Raw genomic sequence first — 22631 nt, forward strand, 5'->3', positions numbered from 1 at the left:
AGATTTAGCGAGTAAAGTTTGCATAATTTTTTTGTCATATATCTCGCAAGCTAAACATAAAATGGTTGACAAGTTTGAGCAAACCAGAGAAAAGGAGCTAAAATTATTGCTTACCAAATGTTTACTTAAATCTTGTGCTCAAAAAAAGGAATGAAGTTACTGGTACATGCGCATCCGTTACAAAAATGTTTGTCCACGCAACGAAACATATATACTGAGAGCAAATGATTGCCACAATTAATTACATAGAGACGATAACCCAATTATACAAAAGATAAATAACGCCTTCTGAGTTTGTAATCACTAGGGCTAGTTATATGTTAGACTAAAATTAGCTTAAATTAGTTTAGGTTGTTGGCTAGCTAGATAACAACTAGTTAAAGACTTACTACTAAAGAACTAATTCAACGATTAACTCTCCCATTTAGATACTCTATGACTAATTTTAGCTAATTTTTATCTAGCTAGCAATTAACTATTATATCCAAACATTATGTTCGGCAAAACTTATCATATTAACCCTTAGAGAGCAATAGAGCCACGTACAATAACTCCACTACACATATATACGGAGAGTACTCACATGTATGGCTGCATGCATGCTACTTAATTAGTACCTCGCGGAGTATATATGCATGAGCAAATAAATAATCCAATCTTTTATAGAAAATGATCTAGCATACTATATCTATAATTTTCTATCTTTATTTAATGTTATCTATAGGATAAAGGGATATCTTTATGTTTGAAAGTGTCGGTTACTTTTGTTTCGCTCTAAGTCGAACTTCGCTAGTTTAAATCATGTTTAGATATTCAAACATCAACAATATCATAAATAAGATTCATTGGTGCACAATAAATATATTTCGATAGTACATTTATTAAATATTAATATATTATATGTGTTCATATATTTTTTCCAAAACACTTAAAATAAATTTGTTTTAAGGTAAAACTAACACGATCTTCAATGAAGTAATAAACTGATACATTATTAAAATAAAGTATAAAATAGCGTGATGCGAACATAGCGGTATTATTTTTACATATTAATGTGCAATAATGTGATGATATTGTAATCTACGTCTATATATGTATATATCTTACAGATCTATAAACTCTACTAAAGCTCTATATCGATTTGCATTCAGTTTGTAATATGCAACGAGATAGTTGCCTTTGCTTTCACAATACTGACAAATTCAGTTTACAATAGCATAGCTCTTACGTAAATCGCACCGAAAAAAGGCACTAAACGTGGCTAATTGGTTTGCACTAAACGTGACAAATTCAGTTTACAAATAGCATATACTAGCTCTTAAACCACCATGAAGCCTCGACCTTAACCTCTTCAACCTTCAACCTGCACTACATGCCTCCACCCCACCCCCTGGCCCCAGGAAGCAGAGAGAAGCACGACACGAGGCGGCCCGCGCCCGCGCCGCATCCCCGGACCGGCAGGTGGTGAACGCCATTGCCCCTCCGCCTCCGCTCCCTCCCCGTCAAATAAACCCCTCCGCCCTCCCTCTCCCACCCTTACCGCGTCGTTGAGGGCTCTGCACGCAATCACGCGGCGAGAGAGAAAGGGCATCGCGGCAAGGGCTCCCCCCCTTCCTCCCCTCCGTCGCCCGGTCGAGGCTGGCAGAGTCGAATAATCCCCGCGCACTGCCGCGCCGGGCGCGTCCAATTAGCCGCTGCCATCGATCGCCACCAGAGGCAAGAGCGGGGGAGGAGTGTTTCTCCTAGGGCGGGCGGATGAGATGCCGGCGCGCCGGAAGGTGAGGCCCGCGGGCGCGGCGGCGCGGCGGGCGGCGCTGCGGTGGTGGCTGCTCTCCCTCGCCGCCGCCGGCGCCACCGTCACCGCCGCCGCCGCGCTGCTCGCCGTCGCGCTCCACGTCTCCGGCCTCGCCGCGCCCTCCTCCGCCTCCTCCTCCGGCGCGCCCTACCACCTCTCGCAGCCGCGGGAGATCGAGGAGCTGCGGTGGGAGCAGGAGTTCGCACCGCCGCAGCTCGCGTCGCCACGAAAGGTGGTCGATTCTCCACGCTGTTTGCTGCTAGTTGCCGCCGCTGTTGCTTTCTTTGTTTTTTTTTGATGAATCCACGGGAGCCTATGACGCCGGGATTAATCTCTAGATTTGACAGCTGGACGGCGCGGCCGACGACGCGGCGGGGAAGAGGCTGTGGCTGCCGGCGCCGGCGCGGCGTTTCGTTCCCTGCGTGGCGCCGTCACCGGAGTACAGAAGTACGCACATTATCGGCACACTTCCCCCCGACATCGATTTCTCGCCTCGTGGTTCAAATTCTCGTGCGCAGCTCAGATTTTGTTCATCTTGCATTGCAGGCCCGGTGGTGTCGAGGGGGTACTTGCTCGTACACACCAATGGCGGACTCAACCAGATGCGCGCTGGGGTAAGCTGGACCGTCCTTGTTGAAATTTATCACTTGCCTTACTGATGACCGTAAGTATTCATTGATTGATTTGCATTAGATGTGTTGACTTGAGTAGGAAGGGCTAATATCTAAAAAAAAAAGAGCGTGGGAGAACATTGTCGTTCGGGCATGTGGGGTGTTTGATCAGAGTTGACAGTTTGTGAGCACCCATCATTAGCAGCTTTGCTTTTTTTTGCGTGTATATTCTCCTAACTCTCGTGTCTGTGGGCACTGAGCAGTCCTTTGGTGCTTTAATCACGTGCAGTTGCTGTTCTGGTGCTAATGTTCCACTCTTCCTTAGAGATGCCAGATGTTGCTTGATTAAGCTTATATGGTGGTTGTGAAATTAAGCTGTTTGTTTCCCAATTAGTATTTTGTTAACTGAGTTATCAGCAACACAGATTGAATGGCTGAACTGTGTTAAAGATGGAGTGCATACTCCTGAGAATGGTTGGTGGGTGATGTTGTCTCGTTGCCTTTCCAAATTTCTTTTCCTGGTGCTTGGTTTTGAATATCATGCTCATTTTTATTTTTCTGATTCAGATAAATGACACTTGTTTGGATGTGCTTCTGTCATATCCATGCCAAGCCTCAGTCACATTATCTTGTTTTTTTCTTCATATAGCAAGATAAAGAAAGTTGTTTGTTTTTTTAGGGGAGACCAAAAGCAGTTACACTCTGCCTGTGCATGCAGATTGTTAGATAACTGAAACTAACTACTAGTAGTGCTTTAGTTGTACTTGACTTTAAAGAATTAGGAGAATTTGCTATTTTTTAGGTTCCCATAATTAATTATGTTTAAGATAACTGAAACCCTTTTTTGTTTTGTTTTACCAGTTGGTACTTTTCCTAATTCCCTTGACATCAGCTTCATGTGATTTGGGTATAGAAAGGGGAATGTTTCTTTATTGTTTATTTACTGCTGTGCTTTGTTTACTGGGTACAGATCTGTGTTGCTAATGATCATGGGTAACTTCATTATAGACGCAAAATCCCTCAAATGTTTGTCACCTTTTTTATAGAACATTCTTATTCTTATGGCAGATCAGTGATATGGTGGCAGTTGCACGCATACTTAATGCTACACTCATTATTCCAGAGCTTGATAAGAAATCATTTTGGCATGACAAAAGGTAGGTCATATGCTGGGTTTATTTTCAGCCTTCCATGAACTGATCTGAGACTGATGAGACCACTTTTCAATATCAGCAACTTTTCAGATGTCTTTGATGAAGAACACTTCATAAATTCTTTAGCAAATGATGTGAAAGTTGAGAAAAAACTGCCAAAGGAGTTGGTGAAAGCTCCAAAATCTGTTAGGTACTTCAAGAGTTGGTCTGGAGTAGATTATTACCAGGATGAGATCTCTCCACTGTGGGACCATCGCCAGGTTTGAATTCAACCACCACTGTGCACTTCCATACCAGCCAATTCTAAGCAGTGATTAATAATGCAATGTTTGGAACTGTGATACTGATTGAAGATTTGTACTAGGTCATTCGAGCTGCTAAGTCAGATTCCCGCCTTGCAAACAACCACCTTCCTCCTGACATTCAGAAGCTTCGTTGTCGGGCCTTTTTCCAAGCACTGAGATTTGCTCCCCCAATTGAAGCTCTAGGCAAAGTAAATCATTCTCTCATATCTTCCCATCTCGTTCATTATTTTCCCTGAAATGTATACCAAGTGTTGTTTAGATAAGCAAAGATTAACTAGTTTTCTTCCAGCTATTGGTGGAGAGGATGAGGTCATTTGGGCCGTATATTGCTTTGCATTTGCGCTATGAGAAGGATATGCTTGCCTTTAGTGGCTGCACATATGGTTTATCACAGACAGAATCAGAAGAACTTGCAGTGATCAGGCAAGGCCTTAGGGTTTATTTACACTGTCTTTGCTTTTATTTTGACAGCAATAGATGTTACCAGCTGTTGAAACTAATTCTGCTCCTGTACCTACAGAGAAAACACAACCTACTGGAAGGTGAAAGACATTGACCCATTAGAACAAAGATCCCACGGGTACTGCCCCTTGACACCAAAGGAAGTTGGCATGTTTCTTTCTGGGCTGGGGTATCCATCAAGCACCCCAGTCTACATAGCTGCAGGGGAAATATATGGAGGTGAATCTCATATGGTTGATTTACAATCAAGGTTCCCTATTCTGATGAACAAGGTAGAGCAGCTATTATTTCATTTGTTATGTAATGTTTAATACAACTTTCTTTAGTTGGTACTTTGACACATGTTGTGTGCTCCATTGCAGGAAAAACTTGCCTCAGCTGAGGAGTTGCGTCCTTTCAGCCAATATGCTGCTCAAATGGCAGCTTTAGATTATATTGTTTCCGTGGAGAGCAATGTCTTTATTCCATCTTATTCGGGGAATATGGCACGGGCTGTTGCAGGTCACAGGCGTTTCCTTGGCCATAGGAAGACAATCAGTCCTGATAGGTACAATCACAAACCACTGCATGTCTCACTCCTCACTGTTTTCACAATTTTGTTCTACTTTTTGGTTCTGGATCTCATCATCTTTCTTTGGTCCAGGAAAGCACTAGTTCGCTTGTTTGACAAAGTCGCTAGTGGATTACTGAAGGAAGGGGAGAGACTATCGCAAAGGATAATAGACATCCACCAGAAAAGGTATTAAGCTGAAGATATGCATGCCAACTAAAAGACACGGATCTGTGTTTGTTCCTTAATTTTGTTCTTGTTCTATTCTTCAGGCTAGGCTCTCCACGGAAACGGAAAGGTCCGGTCTCAGGAACAAAGGGCAAAGACAGGTTTCGGTCAGAAGAGGCATTTTATGAAAACCCTTTTCCTGACTGCCTGTGTCAACCAGGGTCTCCAGCCAGCGATGATTCTCTTGTCAGCATCTAAGCCACAGAACTAATCATCATCCTAGCGGATCCCTGGGTGTGATTCCAGTGTACATAGAGAGAACTTAAGAAACACGTAGCAAGGTGCACGCTGACATAATGCGCTAACTATTCGTTGGCACGCCATCGTCCAGCTGTGCCCGAAGTACTGACATGGTTGGGCTTGTTCAGAGGCCAGAACAGCTGCAGATGGAAGCAGCTGTATAGGGGGCTATATAGAAGTCATGTGATTTTGATTGGGATAATTATCTCAATTGCTTGTAAGTAGATGATAGTAATAAATAGAGAGATATAGAGTTACTGGAGCAGCTCGACAAACATTTACTCATATATGGACAATTGGGCATTGATTGCACTTCCGCCCATATAGCTTAAGTCTGATTAGCAAGGGAACTCACATTTTCTGCTAATTATTCTTGTGATAGTCATCTTCAGCACACCTTTTTTTAGTAGAAGATGAACTTGTACTCTCGACACTTCGTAATGGGAGTGGATCTGAGGAGCTTCCTGAAGTTTCTGTAGTTAAATTGGAATGAATGTGTTGGCTTTCTTGTAATTTATGATGGAGAACACATTTTTGTACGAAATGCTGTTGGTACCTATCTCTATTCTGTAACATCAAAGATTCTTATATAAAGTCTATCGACACAACACAACGTCAATTTGGCATTTCGGGCGTGGTTCACATTATTATAAAGCAATGAGGCAGTGTAATTTACATCGCAATGGGAGATCGATAATCACATTCTATCATTTCAATTTCAATTTCGCAATGGGGGATCGATAATCATCACATTCTAACATTTCAATTTCAATTTCTCAAGCAGTTGGGAACAAGTCTCAGCAATGGGCAATGCAAACCCCCAAAAGAACATGAAGCATATAATAGATTCCGATAAACAACTACTGTCCCAGTCCATGTAATTTCTCCTATCATTGTCATTACCATCGAAAAAACCTCGTCAGAGAGAAATATCAAGCAGAAGTAAGATGACCATGGCGCAGTGGGCCGTGCTCCAATTTGAGAAGTGAATCTGTGGCGTTGTTAGAGTACGTCTGGCCTATTGGGCCTGGGCTTGCTATATAGCCCATTAAAAGTGAGAACCCAAATGGAATTTCACTCATGCCATTGCTGCAGCCTTCTCAACCAAAGTTCAGAATCAGCCGAAGATAATAATAATAAATTCACGATTTACACCGCACAAAGCCTAGAGGCCAGAAGGATAGGCACCAAATATAGATGTTGATAATCAGTAACTAGGTTGCTCAAGTTCATAAAAGATTTTTCAGTCATCAACAATCCAAGAACCTCAAAACATGAACAGAGAAAGGTAAACAAGGATCAAGTTCATAAAAGATTTTGTTCCCTCAAAAGTTCATAAAAGATTTTCGGCCATCACAAATCGAGGAAGCTCAAAAGCATGAACACAGAGAAAGGTGAACAAGGCACCAATTGGCATTTCACACACCCAAGTTGCTACTACTGCTTGCCAAACATCCCAAAAGTCAGATCAAAACAAGTACACACACAGTTTCAATTGCAAAGAGCAAAGCAAGAACACAAGAACAAAGAAACACAGATTAACAGATAGATCCCAATCGGTAACTGCGAATGCCATTACTCATCAGAAGTTCATAGCAAGATATCATCAGTGATCATCACCATCACGAAACCAGAACATGACGAACTGAAAGGTACATGACGAACTGAAAAGGTAAACATGGCTGCCCTGCCTCAGACACCATCAGGCACAAGACAACATCGCCATCCCAAAAAAGCACGTCTCCCTCTCGCTAGCAATCCGCAACCTCCTCCATGAGCAACAACTACTACTCCACTAAACTACTGAACTACGAGACCCGGACTGACTGACTCCATACCTTCCCCTTCCCCTTCCCCTACTCGACCTTGACCAGGAACACGTCCTCGCGGTCCTCGAGCTTGATCTTGGGCACGGTGACCTTGAGCACCCCATCCTTCATCACAGCCTTGACCTGGTCCATCTTGAAAGTGTCTGCCGGGAACTCGATGCGGTGCCCGTACCACGCTGGGGCCTCGTCCTCGTCGTCGTACTCGGTGTCCTTGACGCCCTCCCCCTCGATCGCCAGCTCGTCCTGGTCCGCCCACACCTTCACGTGCTCCTTCCCCAGCCCCGGCATCGCCACCTTCAGCTTCACCGCGTCGGCGTCCTCCTTGGACACCCAGCACTCGCGCCTTGGCGCCTCCGCCGCCTCGTCCTCCATCAGCGCCAGCAGACGGCGGCCCAGGCTCATCGGCTCGTCTGCCAACAAAACAACAACAAAAAAAAAAAAAACACGCAAACCCTAACCACCTCAGCGATCCGTCTTCATCTTCTTCACGAGGTTAAATCAAACGAGCGGTAACAGAGCGGGAGAGCACGATGCGTACGTACCTGCTGAGGAGGACATGGAGACGGAGAAGCCGCGCGCACGAGGGCGACCGTAGACGACATCCTCGTCGCCGCTGTACTCCTCCTCGTCGGTGCTGTACTCCTCGCTGTCGAAGTCGTCGCGGCGGAATGGCGCGCCGCCAGTGCTGAAGAGGCGGCGGGAAGCGACGACGCTCGCTGGAGCTGGGCAGAGCGCTGCGGCGGCGGGCGCGGGTGCGGCCCAGGAGGCGGACGGCGCGGCGAGGAGGAGCTTCTTGAGGAGGCCGGCCAGCGGGGCCGCCTTGGAGGCGACGGCGAAAGCCATGGGATGGGAAGATCTCTCTCTCTCTCTCGCCCTGACGCACGCCCTCCCTCACCGAGGTGGTGATCCCAGACGCCTTGGCAGCGACGTGAGTGGGGTTGGGTACTGGGGGCTTGGGGACGTGGGGTCTTTAAATGCTGCGCCAGTGCGCCTGCTGCGCTTTCTTGGCGGAGGAGGGGATGAGCATGAGCACCGGGTTGGCGGGTTGGATCGGAAGGTTCTGGAGGATGCTTCTGGTCCGGGGGATTCTGCTTTGCGATTCGTGCGGTGAATGAGACGCTCACTGAAACATGGGTCCAGGAACTCGTGTAATTTTTGCAACCTTTTCTTTTTGAGAGGAACGTTGGGGCAGCTTGTACGCCTGGTGACACAACCACCACAAATACTGCACCCAACACATTTCAGATCGCAGGGTACACATCTGTTGTACTTGTGCATTAATTCAACGTCCCATGATTTTAGAGATATGTATACGTATTTTGAGGGGTCGAGATGTACGTATGTATAAAAGAAAGTAAATTAAGAGGGTGTTTAGTTTCCTATAGAATTCAAAATGCAAAATGTCAACTACTTTGGAGTGATTTAAAATGCCAAATTTTTCAGAGTCATGTTTAGTTCCATCTAAAATGTAGAGTTTATTATTGTCATGAAGCCTCTTGAGGCTCATTTTTGGTTTTTTTTGCCTCTTGAGGCCAAAATCCAAAATAGAGAATAACTACCTTTTTGGCAAAAATTTTGCATGGTGTTTAATTCCATTTTGCAAAATAATGGACCAAAACCCAAAATTTTTTGGAAAAAGATGGAAAGTAAACACTCCCTCAGTTTCGAAATTTTTCAATATTTCCGGTCACATCGGATTTTTAGACACGTGCATGGACCACTAAGAGCTTGTTCGTTTGTCTGTAAAAAGCTATGACTGAAAATATCGTTTGTTGATTTATTGTGAGAGAAAACAATATCGGCAATTAGAAAAAGTATGGCTTATAAGCCAATAGGCTTTTATAGATAAAAAACTAATTGTATAGTTTGTCTATAATTTAGGGCCTGTTTAGATTTAAAAATTTTTGGTCCAAAGAGAAAAAATTTTGTGGAATTGGAGCCTGGGAACTAAACGGGGCCAAAAAAATTTGGAGAAAAAATTTTTGGGGCTGCAACTGTGCATGCACTCCCATAGAAGCCCACCAATGACAACTGCAAATGCATGCAGTCCAAGTTGTGTCAGAAAAAAATTTGCCAAACTAAATACCTAAAATTTTTCGCGTATTCTGACCACAAAATTTTTTACCACTTTGTTCAAAAAATTTCAAATCTAAACAGGGCCTTATAAGATAAATATTTTAAGCCTAATTAATCTATAGTTAGATATAATTAATTATCAAATACAAACGAAGGTATATACTATAATAGTAGAACACATAAATTTTTGCAAAGTAAACAAAGCCTAAGGCCTTGTTTAGTTACGAAAGAATTTCGGATTTCGGCACTGTAGTATTTTTGTTTTTATTTGATAAATATTATCTAATTATGGACTAACTAGACTGAAAAGATTCATCTCGTAATTTACAGACAAACTGTGTAATTAGTTTTTATTTTCGTCTATATCTAATGCTTCATGCAAGTGCTCCAAGATTTAATGTGACGAAGAATTTTGAAAAGTTTTTGGTTTTCGGTGTGAACTAAACAAGGCCTAAGTACACGTAGACATCTTCCATTAGGACATCACTCGTACAGTATATTCCTTTTACAGTTTTGCATTGGCAAAACCTCATCCTGATTTGGGAGAGGTCTTTCCAGCAGACCGAATCAACCTGCTTTACACTAGAGAAGTGTTTTCGAGCAAGAAGCCAAGAACGGCGCTTGGTGAGGAAAAAGGCACACGGGGCCTTTATTAGCTGGGAAGTGAAATTTTTTAATGTCATATTAGATATTTTATGGGATATTGAAAGGAGTGTTTAAATATAATAAAAACTAATTATATAATTGCTTAGAAAATGTGAGACAAATTTATATAAGACTAGTTAATCTATCATTGGTATATATGGGTTACTTAGTATTTAAGACTAATTAGACTTAAAAATTTTGTATAATTTTTAATCAAACTATGTAATTAGTTTATTTTTTATTACTATTTAGGTATTTGTCCAAATATTTTATGGAATGGATAAGAGCCTTTTTCGATGGAAACTATATAAGGCCTTAGGCCTTGTAGTTCACCCCAAATTAAAAAACTTTTTAAAATTTCATGTCATATCTAATCTTTAGATGTATTTATGGAATATTAAATATAGACAAAAAAAACTAATTGTTAATTTGCGAGACGAATCTTTTGAGTCTAGTTAGCCCGTAGTTGGATAACAATTATCAAATACAAATGAAAGTGCTAAAGTAGCCAAAGCCACAAATTTTTTCGCCAACTAAACAAGGCCTTAGTTGAATTGCGGTTGCTTCAGAACACAACTTCATAAAGGCCTTGTTTAGTTCCTCAAAAATTTTGCAAAAGTTTTCAGATTTCTCGTCACATCGAATCTTTAGACGTATGCATGGAGTATTAAATATAGATAAAAATAAAAACTAATTGCACAGTTTAGTCGGAATTGACGAGACGAATCTTTTAAGCCTAGTTAGTCCATGATTGAACAATATTTGTCAAATACAAACGAAATTGCTACCGCGCTCATTTTGTTGGAACTAAACAAGGCCAAAAGAACGCGGAAATGCAACACAAGAAGTTGAATTCCGGCCGCTTCATATGTAACCAATGATAAACAAAACTTCGTAAAGAATGCCAAAAAGTAATAATCCACAAGGGCACAAGAACAGACACCAGAAATACATCGCGGTCATCATCCCCATCATCAGTAATTACCAACTATTTCACCTACTCGATCATCAAGTTGTGAAAACCAGATTATCACTCATGGATGATCCAAGAAACTGCAGGGTTGCTTTAGACAAAATGACGTCTCACAATGATCATCAGTTTCGGATCTATCTATCCAACAATAAACACAACTTCATAAAAGAGTAAGGATTAGATGCAACAATACACAAGAACACAGTAACAGGAAGCTCATATAGATGTCGATCATTAACTGCAGATATCATTACCATTCGAAGGTCATCACGAGATCATCAGTGATCATCGCCATCCATGAAACTAAACTCTGCAAGACGAACAGAAAAAAGTGAAAAACATGGCTGCCTCACATCAGGAACGAGACACCATCGCCACCAAAAGGTCCTCTCCTTCGCAGCATCTGCTGCTCTGCATCAGAAAACGACTACTACTCCAGTAATAAAACTACTACTACTACTAGAACAACTGCAACTCCGATATGGACTGCAACAAGACCCGGAAGCACCCACATTAGATCCCCGGCCCCCTACTCGATCTTGATCTCGAACACGTCCTTGCGCTCCTCGTCCTTGATCTTGGGCACGGTGAGGCTGAGCATGCCGTTGTTCATCTCCGCCTTGATCTGGTCCATCTTGAAGGCATGGGAGGAGAGCACGATGCGGTAGCTGTAGCGCGCGGAGCCCTTGTCGCCGTCGCCGCCCTCCACCTCCCCCTTGATCACCAGGACGTCGTTCTCCGCCCGCATCTTCACGTGCTCCTTCCCCAGCCCCGGCACCGCCACCTTCAGCTGCACCGCGTCGCCATCCTCCTTGGAGACCCACCACCCGCGCGGGGAGACGCCGCTGGCCCTGGACGCCGCGCCCACGTCGTCGTCCGTCGGCGCCAGCAGCAGGCGCACGCGCATCTTCGACACCTCGTCGAGCATGTCTGCAGAAAATTAAACCCCCAAATCATCAGTACTCTCTCCCTCTTTCGCTTCACCACCCGGGGTTCGAGGAAATAAGGGGAAGGGAAGCGAGGCGGTACCTTCAATGAGGAGCTTGGCGAGGGAGAGGTAGCGCTCACGGAGGCGGGTGGCGGTGGCGGTGACGGTGACGGCGTCCTCGTCGCTGTCGCTGGAGTCCTCGCTGGAGTCGGCGGAGAAGAGCTTGGAGATGGAGAGGCGGCGGGCGGAGGCGGAGGCGCCGGTCTTGCCGGAGCCGGACTGTGAGGCGAGGAGCTCCTTGAGGAGGGCGGCCAGCGGGACCCTCTTGGAAGCGACGGCGGAAGCGGAAGCCATGGATGGACCCCCCACTCCCCCTCTCTCTCTGCCTCTTCTCTGCGATTGGGGTTTTGGTTTTGGCTTCTAGCGGTGCGCAGCGAGAAATGCCTTGACACTGACGGAAGTGTGTGGGGGGTTTAAATGCTGGGGTTTGCTTGGAGGGAGGGGATGGCCGAAGGGGCTGCTGGGTCGCTGGGAAGGTTCCAGAAGGCGCATCGGGGGCCATCGACGGTTCAAGTTCGCCCAGACTGCTTTGCGATTCGTGTTGTTGTTGTTTTTTAACCGGGACGACGTACTAGTAGCTGTTCAGCCGAATGGAGGGGACTAGCCAATGAAGTCACTGAACTGTGGGGCTGGGGCTGACGGTTCCAGTTGATGACACTTTTTTTTTTGGGAATAACCAAACTGCACTGGTTGATATGTTGTTTGATATGCCATTTTGATGTTTGATATTGAGGCCTTGTTTAGTTCACCTCGAAAACTAAAAAGTTTTCAAGATTTCTCATCACACCAAATCTTGTGGTACATGCATGAAGTATTAAATATAGATAAAAATAAAAACTAATTAGACAGTTTGTCAGTAAATCGCGAGACAAATTTTTGATCCTAGTTAGTTTATGATTGGACAATATTTACCATAAACAAACGAAAGTGCTACAATAGCGAAATCTAAAAAAAATTCACATCTAAACAAGGCCTGATAGGATGGAACCTGGTGCAAATGTGGTGAAACTGGATTTTAAATTCAAATTTTGACTTTTTACATACGCAAGAGAGTCTTTGACGAATAAAAAGGTCACATGCATAAATACAAGATCCGGTAGCCAAAATAGAATATATAGTGAAACTGGGTAATAAATTTTTAGAACTTGCTCAGGGAAATCAATCCATATACATCAAGGTAACCGATTACTAAAATTATCTAGGAGGTCCCTCAGCTCAGCAGTATTACAACAAAATATATAGGGCCTAGCATGGAGCTTTTGGACAACCTATGCAAACCAATTACAACTCTAACAAGGCACTAATGATATATATTACATATAATAAGTATTAATATATTTTGTGTATATTTGGTTAAATTTAAAAATGTTTGACTCATCGAGAAATGAGATGTAGCACTTTTGTTTGTATTTGACAAACATTATCTAATCATGGACTAACTAGGCTTAAAAGATTCGTCTCGTAATTTACAGATAAACTATGTAATTAATAATTTTTTTATCTATATTTATGCTCCATACATGTGTCGCAAGATTCGATGTGATAAGAAATCTTGTAAACTTTTGGGTTTTTGAGTGCATCTAAACAAGGCCTTTGTTTACTAAGTTAGTTGGGAAAACAACTACGGAGTAGGAACTAGAATATCTTTGAAGGAACTGAACTAACTGTTATATAAGAAGCAGAGTAACTATGGTAGCGGTTACAAGTATCTGATCTATTAATGACTAGAGAAGTGCTGAAGGGGCTTTGCGCATTACATTCAGACATATATTGATAATTTCCCCAACAAAAGATGGTAAGCAACAGTGCCAGGTTTAAAAATTACAACCATGATTTTTCTTTGAGAACATCAAAGTATGCATCCATGGAGGTGCATATTTTGTTCAGCTATTACAGTGAGATTGTGAGAACCACAATACTGTCGACTTTGTAGAAGTGGAGGGCACAGTGGCAAGTTCCAAAAAAAAAGTGGCTCTCAGTCATCATCTCTATTTATTTGGCTGCCAGGAAAAGCTTCTCTCGTTTCCCTTCAGAAGAGACATCGTTTCATAAAGAATAACCTTTTTAATTGAAGTCCAGATAATGTGCAAACGAAATGTTTCATTTTTTTAAGATGGCTGCTATTTATTTACAACTCAGGAGAAAATTTCAGCACTACTAGATGCTCTTTTCATACAATAGATAGATAACCCATTGACCATCTAAAACACATACAGTACAAGTAGAAAATTCAGTCGAAATTGCAGCCTCAGATGCTTTGGTAGCACAGAGACTAAAATACCAGCTCTTACAACTTCTTCACAGACAGCCAGATCATGGTGAACTACTACAATTCCTCTGATCTTTCCAATCCGCCTCATTGGAGCATCAAAAGCATGACTGCTACCTTCTTGCTAGCTATGAAGGAGAAGGATGCAGATTTCAAGGTTCACAAAATACCAAGGACAATGAACTCCACGGCTCACTCGTTAGCTCATCAGGCCTACAACTCTGAATCTGTATCCACTGTGTTCACTCGTAAATGCTGTAATTCATAGGCAGCTTGATCAGTGCCCCTACCATACCAGACGTCGTTTGCTCCAAATCTATATATATGTCAGTTATAAAAAAAACACAGCTTCATAGATCATGCAGAAATGCAACAACCGACAAGAGCACAAAGAAGAAACACCAGAAATACAAATACATCCCGATCATCACTAACTAGGTATTCCGCTGCTAGTACTCATGTTCAGAACGAGATTATCAGTCATCACCGATCCAAGAAACTGTATATGTTGATTTGGAGCAAACGACGTCTCAGAACATCATCAGTTAGCTAACAATAAACAAAACTTCATAAAGACAAAAGATAGTAGAGTTACACAAGAACAGGATCACAGGAGGCTTAAAAGATGTTGATCATTAACTGCAGATGCCATTACCATTTAAAGTTCATCACGAGATCATCGCCATACAGGAAACTAAACTTTGCAAGACGAACAGGAAGGTAAACATGGCTGCCTCTCCCATCAGGCAAGAGACACCACCACAACCAAAAAGCCCTCTCGTTCGCAGCAATGCTGCTCTGCATCAGAAACGAGTGCCCCACCAGAAATTAAAACTACTGCTACTAGTATACGACTAGACCACTGCAACTACGATATGGACTGCAACCAGGAGACCAGGGGAGGACCCATCCGATCCCCACCGCCTACTCGACCTTGATCTCGAACACGTCCTTGCGCTCCCCGTCCTTGATCTTGGGCACGGTCACCATGAGCACGCCGTTCTTCATCTCCGCCTTGATCTGGTCGATCTTGAACGCGTGGGAGGGGAGGCCGATGCGGTAGATGTACCGTGCCGGGGCCTTCTTGTCGTCGCCCTCGGAGTCCTTGTCGCCCTCCCCCTTGATCACCAGGTTGTTCTTCTCCGCCCGCATCTTCACGTGCTCCTTCGCCAGCCCCGGCATCGCCACCTTCAGCTGCACCGCGTCGGCATCCTCCTTGGAGATCCACCACCCGCCCGGGGAGAAGCCGGTCAAGGGCGCCGCGCCGCCGCCGTCCTCCGCCAGCGCCAGCAGCAGGTCCCGCATCGCAGCCTCCGGGAACAGGTCCAGCCCGCCTGCAGAAAACCTCAAATCATCAGTACTCTCTCTCCCCCTCTTTCGCTTCGCTAGCCATGGTTCGAGAAAGTAACGGTGAGGGAAAACGGGGATGGAGGAGTCGCGCTCACGGGTGCGGTCGGCGGCGGCGGCGTCCTCGCCGGTGGATTCCTTGACGCCGTCGGAGGAGGAGCGTGGCGGCGCCTCTCCGTTGCTGAAGAGGTGGCGGTCGGAGGCGACGGTGTTCCCGGAGGCGGACGGTGAGGCGAGGATGTCCATGAGGAAGACGGGCTTCGGTACGGCCACCTGGGAAGCGACGGCGGAAGCCATGGATGGATCCCTCTCTCTCTAGTCTCTGCCTCTTCTCTGCGATTGGGGTTTTGGTTTTGGACTGTTGCGGTGCGCTGCGAGAGAAATGCCTTGACAGCGACGGAAGTGTGTGTGGGGGTTTAAATGCTGGGGGCTTTTCTTGGGGGAGGGGATGGGCAAGGGGCCAGAAGGTTCCACATGGCGCATCGGGCGCCATCGACGGTCCCAGTTGGCCCGGGCTCCTGCTTTGCGATTCGTGCTGTCCACTGTGACCAAGTACCTGTTCCGGTGGGCTTTGCACTTTCGGGTCAGCGAGATGAAGGGAATGTGTGAGTGGGCTGGGGCTGAGAGTTCCAGTTGATGAGGGAGGAGGGGGGGGTGGGGGGGGGGGGGGGTATGCCATTTTATTGTTTGATTTTGATAGGGTATGGGAACCTGTTGCAAACGTGGTGGAACTGGAGTTTAGATTCAAATTACTAACAGATAAATGAAATATGAATGTTGGCTTTTGATTTTAAATGCTTAGTGCATAAATACAATATTCGGTGGACAAAAATTAGAATAGTGAAACAGGATAATAGATGTTTAGAACTTGTTCACGGAAATCAATCCATTTACACCAAGGTAACTGGTTACGAGAAGCAATGAAGCAATGCAAGTTGATACAAAGTTTGTTTTGTTACCATTTTAAGCTCTCATGGCTATAAAAGGCCATGAACCCCTGCTCACTTCTACTGTTTGAATGATTGTTATAGGATCGCCAATTAATTCCGGGCTCAACTCGTCAACCTCTTGATCAGTGGTGGATCTATGATTTCAATCATGAGGGTACATACAAAAATGATATAGTTCATCAACATCAGCATGACATAATTAGATCACTAAACTTTGATAAAATAGTAACGGGTGTAGAGTGTTGGGTTGTTGTATGGGTTGAGTAAACAAGCAATTGTATTTAACAATGTATATATGTACAAGATACGAAATTGTATATATACTTGGTGTTTCTCCAGAATTTTTGGGGCATGCACCTGCTGTAGATCCGCCCCTGTTGTTGATACACCAGACTGCATTATTGAGGAGAAGATTAAGGAATCTGGTTTAGGCCTCGTTCATTTACAGTCGTTCCGGCCAATGGCCTATACAAATTACAATAGCGTTCCTGTCTGAAGTATTTCCGAGGCTTCATTCCCCTTCAAACGAACAGCCCCTTAGGAAGGAAAAGGATTTCTAGAGAAAAAAACGATAGTTCAAGCAAAGTTGAATAGAGGGATGAAAAACAGAATAATCAACATAGGAACATTACTTGCTTTATCTTAAAAAAGGAACATTACTTGCAGGGAAGAAGCAGGGTGCTCTTCTTTTTTAAAAAAAGTGGGAAGTTTTTTTTTAAAATATAAGCACAGTACAGAGATTGTGCGGAATATCCCCGGCCCCAATTGAAATTTTGCAAAGCAGTCTAGTGCACTGTGGATGGTGTACTAAAGACTCACAAAAGTAAAGGCAAGAGTCTAGAGTCGAAGCCTGTCTTGCCAACTTTGCTAGTCTATCAGGGTGCTCTTGGAAGGCTGGTGCAAGATCAATATTACACATACTGTCAGACAAGACTTGGTAACAGAGGCGGAGTCGTTGGTTAACATTTAGCCTGTTTCGAATTTCACTCTGCAGCCCCCTATGACTTATTTTTTGTATTTGAAGAGGCGCAATTACATAGCACAGCTAATACATAGTGTTCAAATGGTGCTAGAGGCCTCTTTCGCCCCCAAACGCCCAAATTCAAATTTTGAACACAGGACCTACAGAGAGAAAAAGGTGTCTAGAAAAAATTCCATACCTGTCTTCATGAACCGTTTGGAGATATGAAAAAAAAGTAGCAGTTATAAACTAACAAGGGCCATGGAGTTGCTTAGTAAATTGGTTGGAAAAACAATCAGAAACTAGAATATCTTTGGTAGGAATCGAAGTTATATAAACTAATAAGAAGTGGAGTAACTGTGGACCTATGGTACTGGTAGGAACAGAAGTGCTGAAGGGGGTTTGCGCATTACACTCAGACACACATTTTAATTTTCACAAGAAATGGTAAGCAACTGTAACAGGTTTAAAAATTACACACCCTGAATTCTATTTGGGGGTGTTTTGTTCAGCTACTATGGTGAGAGCCATAATACTGTCGAATTAGTAGAAGTCGAGACCACAATGGCAAGTGGCTCTCAGTCATCAACTCTTGGATGTACTAGCTGCCAGGAAAAGCTTCTCTCGAATTAGTAGAATAAGCTTTTTAATCGAAGTGCAGATAACCCTGCAAACAAAATGTTTCATATTTTAAGATGGCTGCCGCTATTTATTTACAATTCAGGAGAAAATTTCAGCACTACTATATTCATACAATGACCATCTTAAAAAACATACAGCACAATAGAAAATTTAGTTGAATTGCAGCACCTTCGAATGTAACCAAAATAAATAAACACAACTTCATACATCATGCGGAAATGCAACAGTCGACAAGAGTACAAGAACAGACACCAGAAATATGAAATACATCTCGATCAACGATCAACACTTCATAAAAAAAACTTGGGTATTTCACTAGTAGTACCCCAAGTTCAGAAACCAGATTATCAGTCATCAAGTTCAGAAATGACGTCTCACAAAGATCATCAGTTCAGATCGCCAACAATAAAGACAAAAAAACAGTAGAGTAATACAGAAGAACAGGATCACAGGGAAGCTCATACAGATGTCTATCTTTAACTGCAGATTCCATTACCATTTGAAGTTCATCACGCGAGATCATCAGTGATCATCGCCATACATGAAACTAAACTTTGCAAGACGAACAGAAAGGTAAACACGGCTGCCTCACATCAGGAACGAGACGCTAAAAAGCCAAAGCCCTCCCGTTCTGCTGCTCTGCATCAGAAACGACTACTACTCTAGTATACTGCAACTACGATATGGACTGCAACTACGATATGGACTGCAACCAGGAGACCTACTCGACCTTGATCTCGAACACGTCCTTGCGCTCCCCGTCCTTGATCTTGGGCACGGTCACCATGAGCACGCCGTTCTTCATCTCCGCCTTGATCTGGTCCACCTTGAAAGCGTGGGAGGGGAGGTCGATGCGGCAGATGTACCCTGCCGGGTCCTTCTTGTCGTCGCCCTCGGAGTCCTTGTCGCCCTCCCCCTTGATCACCAGGGTGTCCTTCTCCACTCGCATCTTCACGTGCTCCTTCCCCAGCCCCGGCATCGCCACCTTCAGCTGCACCGCGTCGGCATCATCCTTGGAGACCCACGACGACCCGCGCGGGGAGAAGCCGGTCATGGACGCCGCGCCGCCGCCATCCTCCGCCAGCGCCAGTAGCAGGTCCCGGATCGCAGCCTCGGGGAACAGGTCCAGCACGTCTGCAGAAAACCTCAAATCATCAGTGGCTCTCGCAAATTCGCTTCGCTAGCCAGGTTCGAGGAAACAAGGATAAGGGAAAACGGCCAACGCGAGGCGGTACCTCCGGTGAAGAGCTTGGGGACGCGCTCCGGGCGGCGGTCGGCGGCGGCGGCGTCCTCGCCTGTGGAGTCCTTGACGCCGTCGGTGTCCTTGACGCCGTCGGAGGAGGAGCGTGGCGGCGCGTCTCCGGTGCTGAAGAGGGGGCGGGCGGAGGCGGGCGGTGAGGCGAGGATGTCCATGAGGAAGACGGGCTTCGGCAAGGCCACCTGGGAAGCGACGGCGGAAGCCATGGATGGACCCCTCTCTCTCTCTGCCTCTTCTCTGCGATTGGGGTTTTGGTTTTGGACTGTAGCGGTGCGCTGCGAGAGAAATGCCTTGAGAGCGACGGAAGTGTGTGGGGGTTTAAATGCTGGGGGCTTTCTTGGGCGAGGGGGCTGGGAAGGTTCCAGAAGGCGCATCTTGCGCCATCGACGGTTCCAGTTGCTCGGAGTCCTGCTTTGCGATTCGTGCCGTCTACCGTGAAAAAAAAAACTAGCTGTGTTCCGGGTGGGTTTGGGGGTTTTGGGTCACCGAAATGGAGGAAGCCACTGAGTCGCTGAACCGTGGGGCTGGGGTTGGGACCCTCCGTTCTGAATTGTGTCTGTCAAGTGCTCCACGGTTCGTCACAATTCACATGTTCACAGCTGGTGGTGAATGTTCATGTAAATGGGCCTTGATATATTACGGCCTTATTAGCATTGTTACAATTGGGGGCACAGCCATACAGTCGATTTCGTACACTGATGACACATCCCATGGATGCTAACACGTAGTAAAAACGAAAACTAACCACACATTCAAGCAAGTTTGGTTACACACATCATACATTCGGAGTGACAGTCCATGAGCGGCCGATGTGGCAGCAGATAAATCCGTGTACGCCGGCGAGCAGCAAGGTACGGTACACTAGCTAGTAGTGAGCGCTCGACTTGAAGGGGATGGCCCTGATGACGACCTGGTGGTACACCGCCGCAAGCGCCGCTCCGGCGAACGGGCCCACCCAGAAGATCCACTGTCACCGTCCAAGCATCGATCAGTATATGTATGTCTATATATATAGGCATCATCAGTATACGTATGCATGTCTACGGTAGCTATGCAAAATAAACTTACGTGGCCGTGCCACCCGTGCGGGCTGTCGTAGATGATGGCGGCGCCGAGGCTCCTGGCGGGGTTGATGCCGGTGCCGGTGATGGGGATGGTGGCGAGGTGCACGAGGAAGACGGCGAAGCCGATGGGCAGCGGGGCCAGCACGGGGACGTGGGAGTCCCTGGCGCTGCGCTTGGCGTCGGTGGCGGAGAAGACGGTGTACACGAGCACGAACGTGCCGACGATCTCGGCGCCGAGGCCGTCGCCCTTGGTGTACCCGGGGGCGACGGCGTTGGCGCCGCCGCCCGCGGACTGGTACAGCGCGCTCCCGACGAGCGCCTTCACGACGCCGGCGCCGCAGACGGCGCCCAGGCACTGCATCACCACGTAGTAGACCGCCCGCGCCAGCGACAGCTTCCTGGCGAGGAGGAGCCCGAAGGTGACGGCCGGGTTGATGTGCCCCCCCGACACCCCCGCGGTGCAGTAGACGAGCGCGAAGATCATGCCGCCGAACGCCCACGCGATGCCCTGGATGCCCACGGTGCCGCACTTGGAGGGGGACTTGCTCACGCCCATCACCGTCAGCACCGTCACGTAGAGGAAGAGGAACGTGGCCACGAACTCGGCGATGCCGGCGCGGTAGAAGGACCACGACGACAGCTCCGACGACTCGAACAGCGGCGCCGCAGGGGGCTCGCTGTAGTCGCGGCCGCCCAGGTCGTCCGCCGCCGTAGTGCCGATCGGCTGCCGCTCCGGGAAACGGTCCACGCCCACGCGCACGTCCTCGTCCTGCGACCTGTTGCCTCCTGCCATGAATGACTTGCTGAGCTACGACCTCGATGGATCGATGGTGGAGACGACGTGGCAAATGTCAAGTAGCTAGAGCTAGAGTGACTGGAGTGAGTAGTGCTGTTGCCTGTTGGATGAAGCGATCGACGTGTCAAGGAGCCATGTGTGTTCTTCTTATAGGCTGCTGGGGCACAGCATTAGTAGGACCCATGACGAGTCATGCGTGCAGCAAATGGACAAACTGATTTGGGATTAATCAATGGTTGATGGCTGAGAATGTCATGGCGGGCAAGTAGTAGAATTGTATCGCTTAATTCAGATGCGCGCAAGAGCAGGGAGACAGAATGGGCGGCAGCCGCTGCGGCATCCCTGGCCACAAGGATAGTTGCACAAGGCACACGTAGGAACAAGAACAACACGCACAGGCGCAGCCGGTCAAGACCTCAAGTGACGCAACGCAACCACTCCGACCTAATCCTCGGCTTTACCATTGGCACCACATCGCCACCGCCTCCATCCACCACTTTGCTGCTAGTGAAAACTCGACCATCCTCGAGTTATTATCTAATAAATAATGTACAGAACTCAGACGGTGTATAACTTGTTTTTAGTACAATTAGTATCGAGTAATTCAGATGCACAGCTGACAACTCACGAGCTCTGGTCATGGGGCGGAGGTTGTGCGTCCTTACACCGCGATGTGCACACTACTTATTTGGTTAAAAATATTATTTACTGATTTTTTATAAAAAAAATATTATTAAATAGCTGACAAATTCAACAAATAAAATGAAATAAACAAACTGGTGGACGAGCTAGGCGCTGCTAGGCTAGCTCGGTCTTTTTGCATGGCCTCTACACCCTGCTAGCGTGTCTCATCACGCAGCACACAAAGCGTCTTTCACCGGTGACAAAATGTTTTGGTACTATTCAAGGCCTCGTTTGGAATAAAAAAAGGAAAAATATATGTTTCACATTCCTATGGATTAAATCACTATAGTGCCTTTGGTTCAGAAAAAGTGCATGTAGAAAAAAACGTAGGAAACTTTCCTTTGGGTTTGATTTCACAGGGAACCATAAGGGAAAAAGGACATCCACTCAAACCTCATGTGTTTGATTTCCTGTGTTTCTCTTACGGTTCATCCGAACACCTATTCTTATAAACTTCCTGTGTTTTTCATTACCTCTATTTTGCATATACATTCCTATCCCATTTTTTTGGTGTGTTTTTCCTATTTCTACATTTGTATGCAGGTCTCCTTTGGATTGGAGGGATTTCATAGGACAAATGGAGAAATTCATTTTCTATATGAATGAGAATTGTTCATGCCTTTGGAATGGAGGATTGGTCCATAGGAAAACTTTGGAAAATTTCCTATCCTACTCATTTCAAAGGAAGAATGTAGAAAAAGAAACATGTCTAGCTGAACCTCATTTTTCTCATCCCTTCGCGTAGGATCGAAGCTAATGCGTCATTTACCGCTGATGCAATGCTCTAAAGTGGCCTGCAATAAG

At 45.6% G+C, this 22631-nt stretch overlaps 6 protein-coding genes across 6 annotated transcripts; 1 reads left to right on the plus strand and 5 right to left on the minus strand.

The window, feature by feature from the left end:
• Window positions 1369-5889, plus strand: LOC8065482 (uncharacterized protein At1g04910). Its single transcript, XM_002436679.2, has 11 exons — window positions 1369-2027; window positions 2143-2242; window positions 2342-2409; window positions 3475-3563; window positions 3640-3820; window positions 3925-4053; window positions 4155-4288; window positions 4386-4599; window positions 4690-4874; window positions 4971-5066; window positions 5150-5889. Exons 1-11 carry the CDS (start codon window positions 1761-1763, stop codon window positions 5301-5303), a joined length of 1617 nt encoding a protein of 538 aa, XP_002436724.2. The 5' UTR covers window positions 1369-1760; the 3' UTR covers window positions 5304-5889.
• On the minus strand, window positions 6892-8042 carry LOC8080049 (26.2 kDa heat shock protein, mitochondrial). The gene is made up of 2 exons (XM_002438018.2): window positions 7717-8042; window positions 6892-7584 (listed from the first exon to the last, which is right to left on the minus strand). Exons 1-2 carry the CDS (start codon window positions 8015-8017, stop codon window positions 7202-7204), a joined length of 684 nt encoding a protein of 227 aa, XP_002438063.1. The 5' UTR covers window positions 8018-8042; the 3' UTR covers window positions 6892-7201.
• LOC8065483 (26.2 kDa heat shock protein, mitochondrial) lies at window positions 11070-12175 on the minus strand. Its single transcript, XM_002438019.2, has 2 exons — window positions 11898-12175; window positions 11070-11798 (listed from the first exon to the last, which is right to left on the minus strand). The coding sequence occupies exons 1-2, from the start codon at window positions 12148-12150 to the stop codon at window positions 11398-11400; spliced, it is 654 nt and encodes a 217-aa protein (XP_002438064.1). The 5' UTR covers window positions 12151-12175; the 3' UTR covers window positions 11070-11397.
• LOC8065484 (26.2 kDa heat shock protein, mitochondrial) lies at window positions 14738-15864 on the minus strand. The gene is made up of 2 exons (XM_002438020.2): window positions 15571-15864; window positions 14738-15459 (listed from the first exon to the last, which is right to left on the minus strand). Exons 1-2 carry the CDS (start codon window positions 15767-15769, stop codon window positions 15050-15052), a joined length of 609 nt encoding a protein of 202 aa, XP_002438065.1. The 5' UTR covers window positions 15770-15864; the 3' UTR covers window positions 14738-15049.
• LOC8065485 (26.2 kDa heat shock protein, mitochondrial) lies at window positions 18484-19571 on the minus strand. The gene is made up of 2 exons (XM_002438021.2): window positions 19261-19571; window positions 18484-19159 (listed from the first exon to the last, which is right to left on the minus strand). The coding sequence occupies exons 1-2, from the start codon at window positions 19487-19489 to the stop codon at window positions 18747-18749; spliced, it is 642 nt and encodes a 213-aa protein (XP_002438066.1). The 5' UTR covers window positions 19490-19571; the 3' UTR covers window positions 18484-18746.
• Window positions 19890-21267, minus strand: LOC8065486 (aquaporin PIP1-6). The gene is made up of 2 exons (XM_002438022.2): window positions 20352-21267; window positions 19890-20250 (listed from the first exon to the last, which is right to left on the minus strand). The coding sequence occupies exons 1-2, from the start codon at window positions 21138-21140 to the stop codon at window positions 20149-20151; spliced, it is 891 nt and encodes a 296-aa protein (XP_002438067.1). The 5' UTR covers window positions 21141-21267; the 3' UTR covers window positions 19890-20148.

Source organism: Sorghum bicolor, chromosome 10 (genome assembly GCF_000003195.3).
Source record: "Sorghum bicolor cultivar BTx623 chromosome 10, Sorghum_bicolor_NCBIv3, whole genome shotgun sequence".
NCBI lineage: Eukaryota > Viridiplantae > Streptophyta > Magnoliopsida > Poales > Poaceae > Sorghum > Sorghum bicolor.

Bases quoted from the DNA above. Each gene is read 5' to 3' on its own strand.
- LOC8065482 (XM_002436679.2), top strand. From the start codon at position 1,761: ATGCCGGCGCGCCGGAAGGTGAGGCCCGCGGGCGCGGCGGCGCGGCGG. The intron at 4,289-4,385 runs GCAAGGCCTTAG...CTGTACCTACAG, and splicing joins GAAGAACTTGCAGTGATCAG to AGAAAACACAACCTACTGGA. The intron at 4,875-4,970 runs GTACAATCACAA...TCTTTGGTCCAG, and splicing joins AAGACAATCAGTCCTGATAG to GAAAGCACTAGTTCGCTTGT.
- LOC8080049 (XM_002438018.2), bottom strand. From the start codon at position 8,017: ATGGCTTTCGCCGTCGCCTCCAAGGCGGCCCCGCTGGCCGGCCTCCTC. The intron at 7,585-7,716 runs GTACGTACGCAT...TTTTGTTGGCAG, and splicing joins CTCCATGTCCTCCTCAGCAG to ACGAGCCGATGAGCCTGGGC.
- LOC8065483 (XM_002438019.2), bottom strand. From the start codon at position 12,150: ATGGCTTCCGCTTCCGCCGTCGCTTCCAAGAGGGTCCCGCTGGCCGCC. The intron at 11,799-11,897 runs GTACCGCCTCGC...AATTTTCTGCAG, and splicing joins CGCCAAGCTCCTCATTGAAG to ACATGCTCGACGAGGTGTCG.
- LOC8065484 (XM_002438020.2), bottom strand. From the start codon at position 15,769: ATGGCTTCCGCCGTCGCTTCCCAGGTGGCCGTACCGAAGCCCGTCTTC. The intron at 15,460-15,570 runs GTGAGCGCGACT...GGTTTTCTGCAG, and splicing joins CGCCGCCGCCGACCGCACCC to GCGGGCTGGACCTGTTCCCG.
- LOC8065485 (XM_002438021.2), bottom strand. From the start codon at position 19,489: ATGGCTTCCGCCGTCGCTTCCCAGGTGGCCTTGCCGAAGCCCGTCTTC. The intron at 19,160-19,260 runs GTACCGCCTCGC...GGTTTTCTGCAG, and splicing joins CCCCAAGCTCTTCACCGGAG to ACGTGCTGGACCTGTTCCCC.
- LOC8065486 (XM_002438022.2), bottom strand. From the start codon at position 21,140: ATGGCAGGAGGCAACAGGTCGCAGGACGAGGACGTGCGCGTGGGCGTG. The intron at 20,251-20,351 runs GTAAGTTTATTT...GGACGGTGACAG, and splicing joins CGCACGGGTGGCACGGCCAC to TGGATCTTCTGGGTGGGCCC.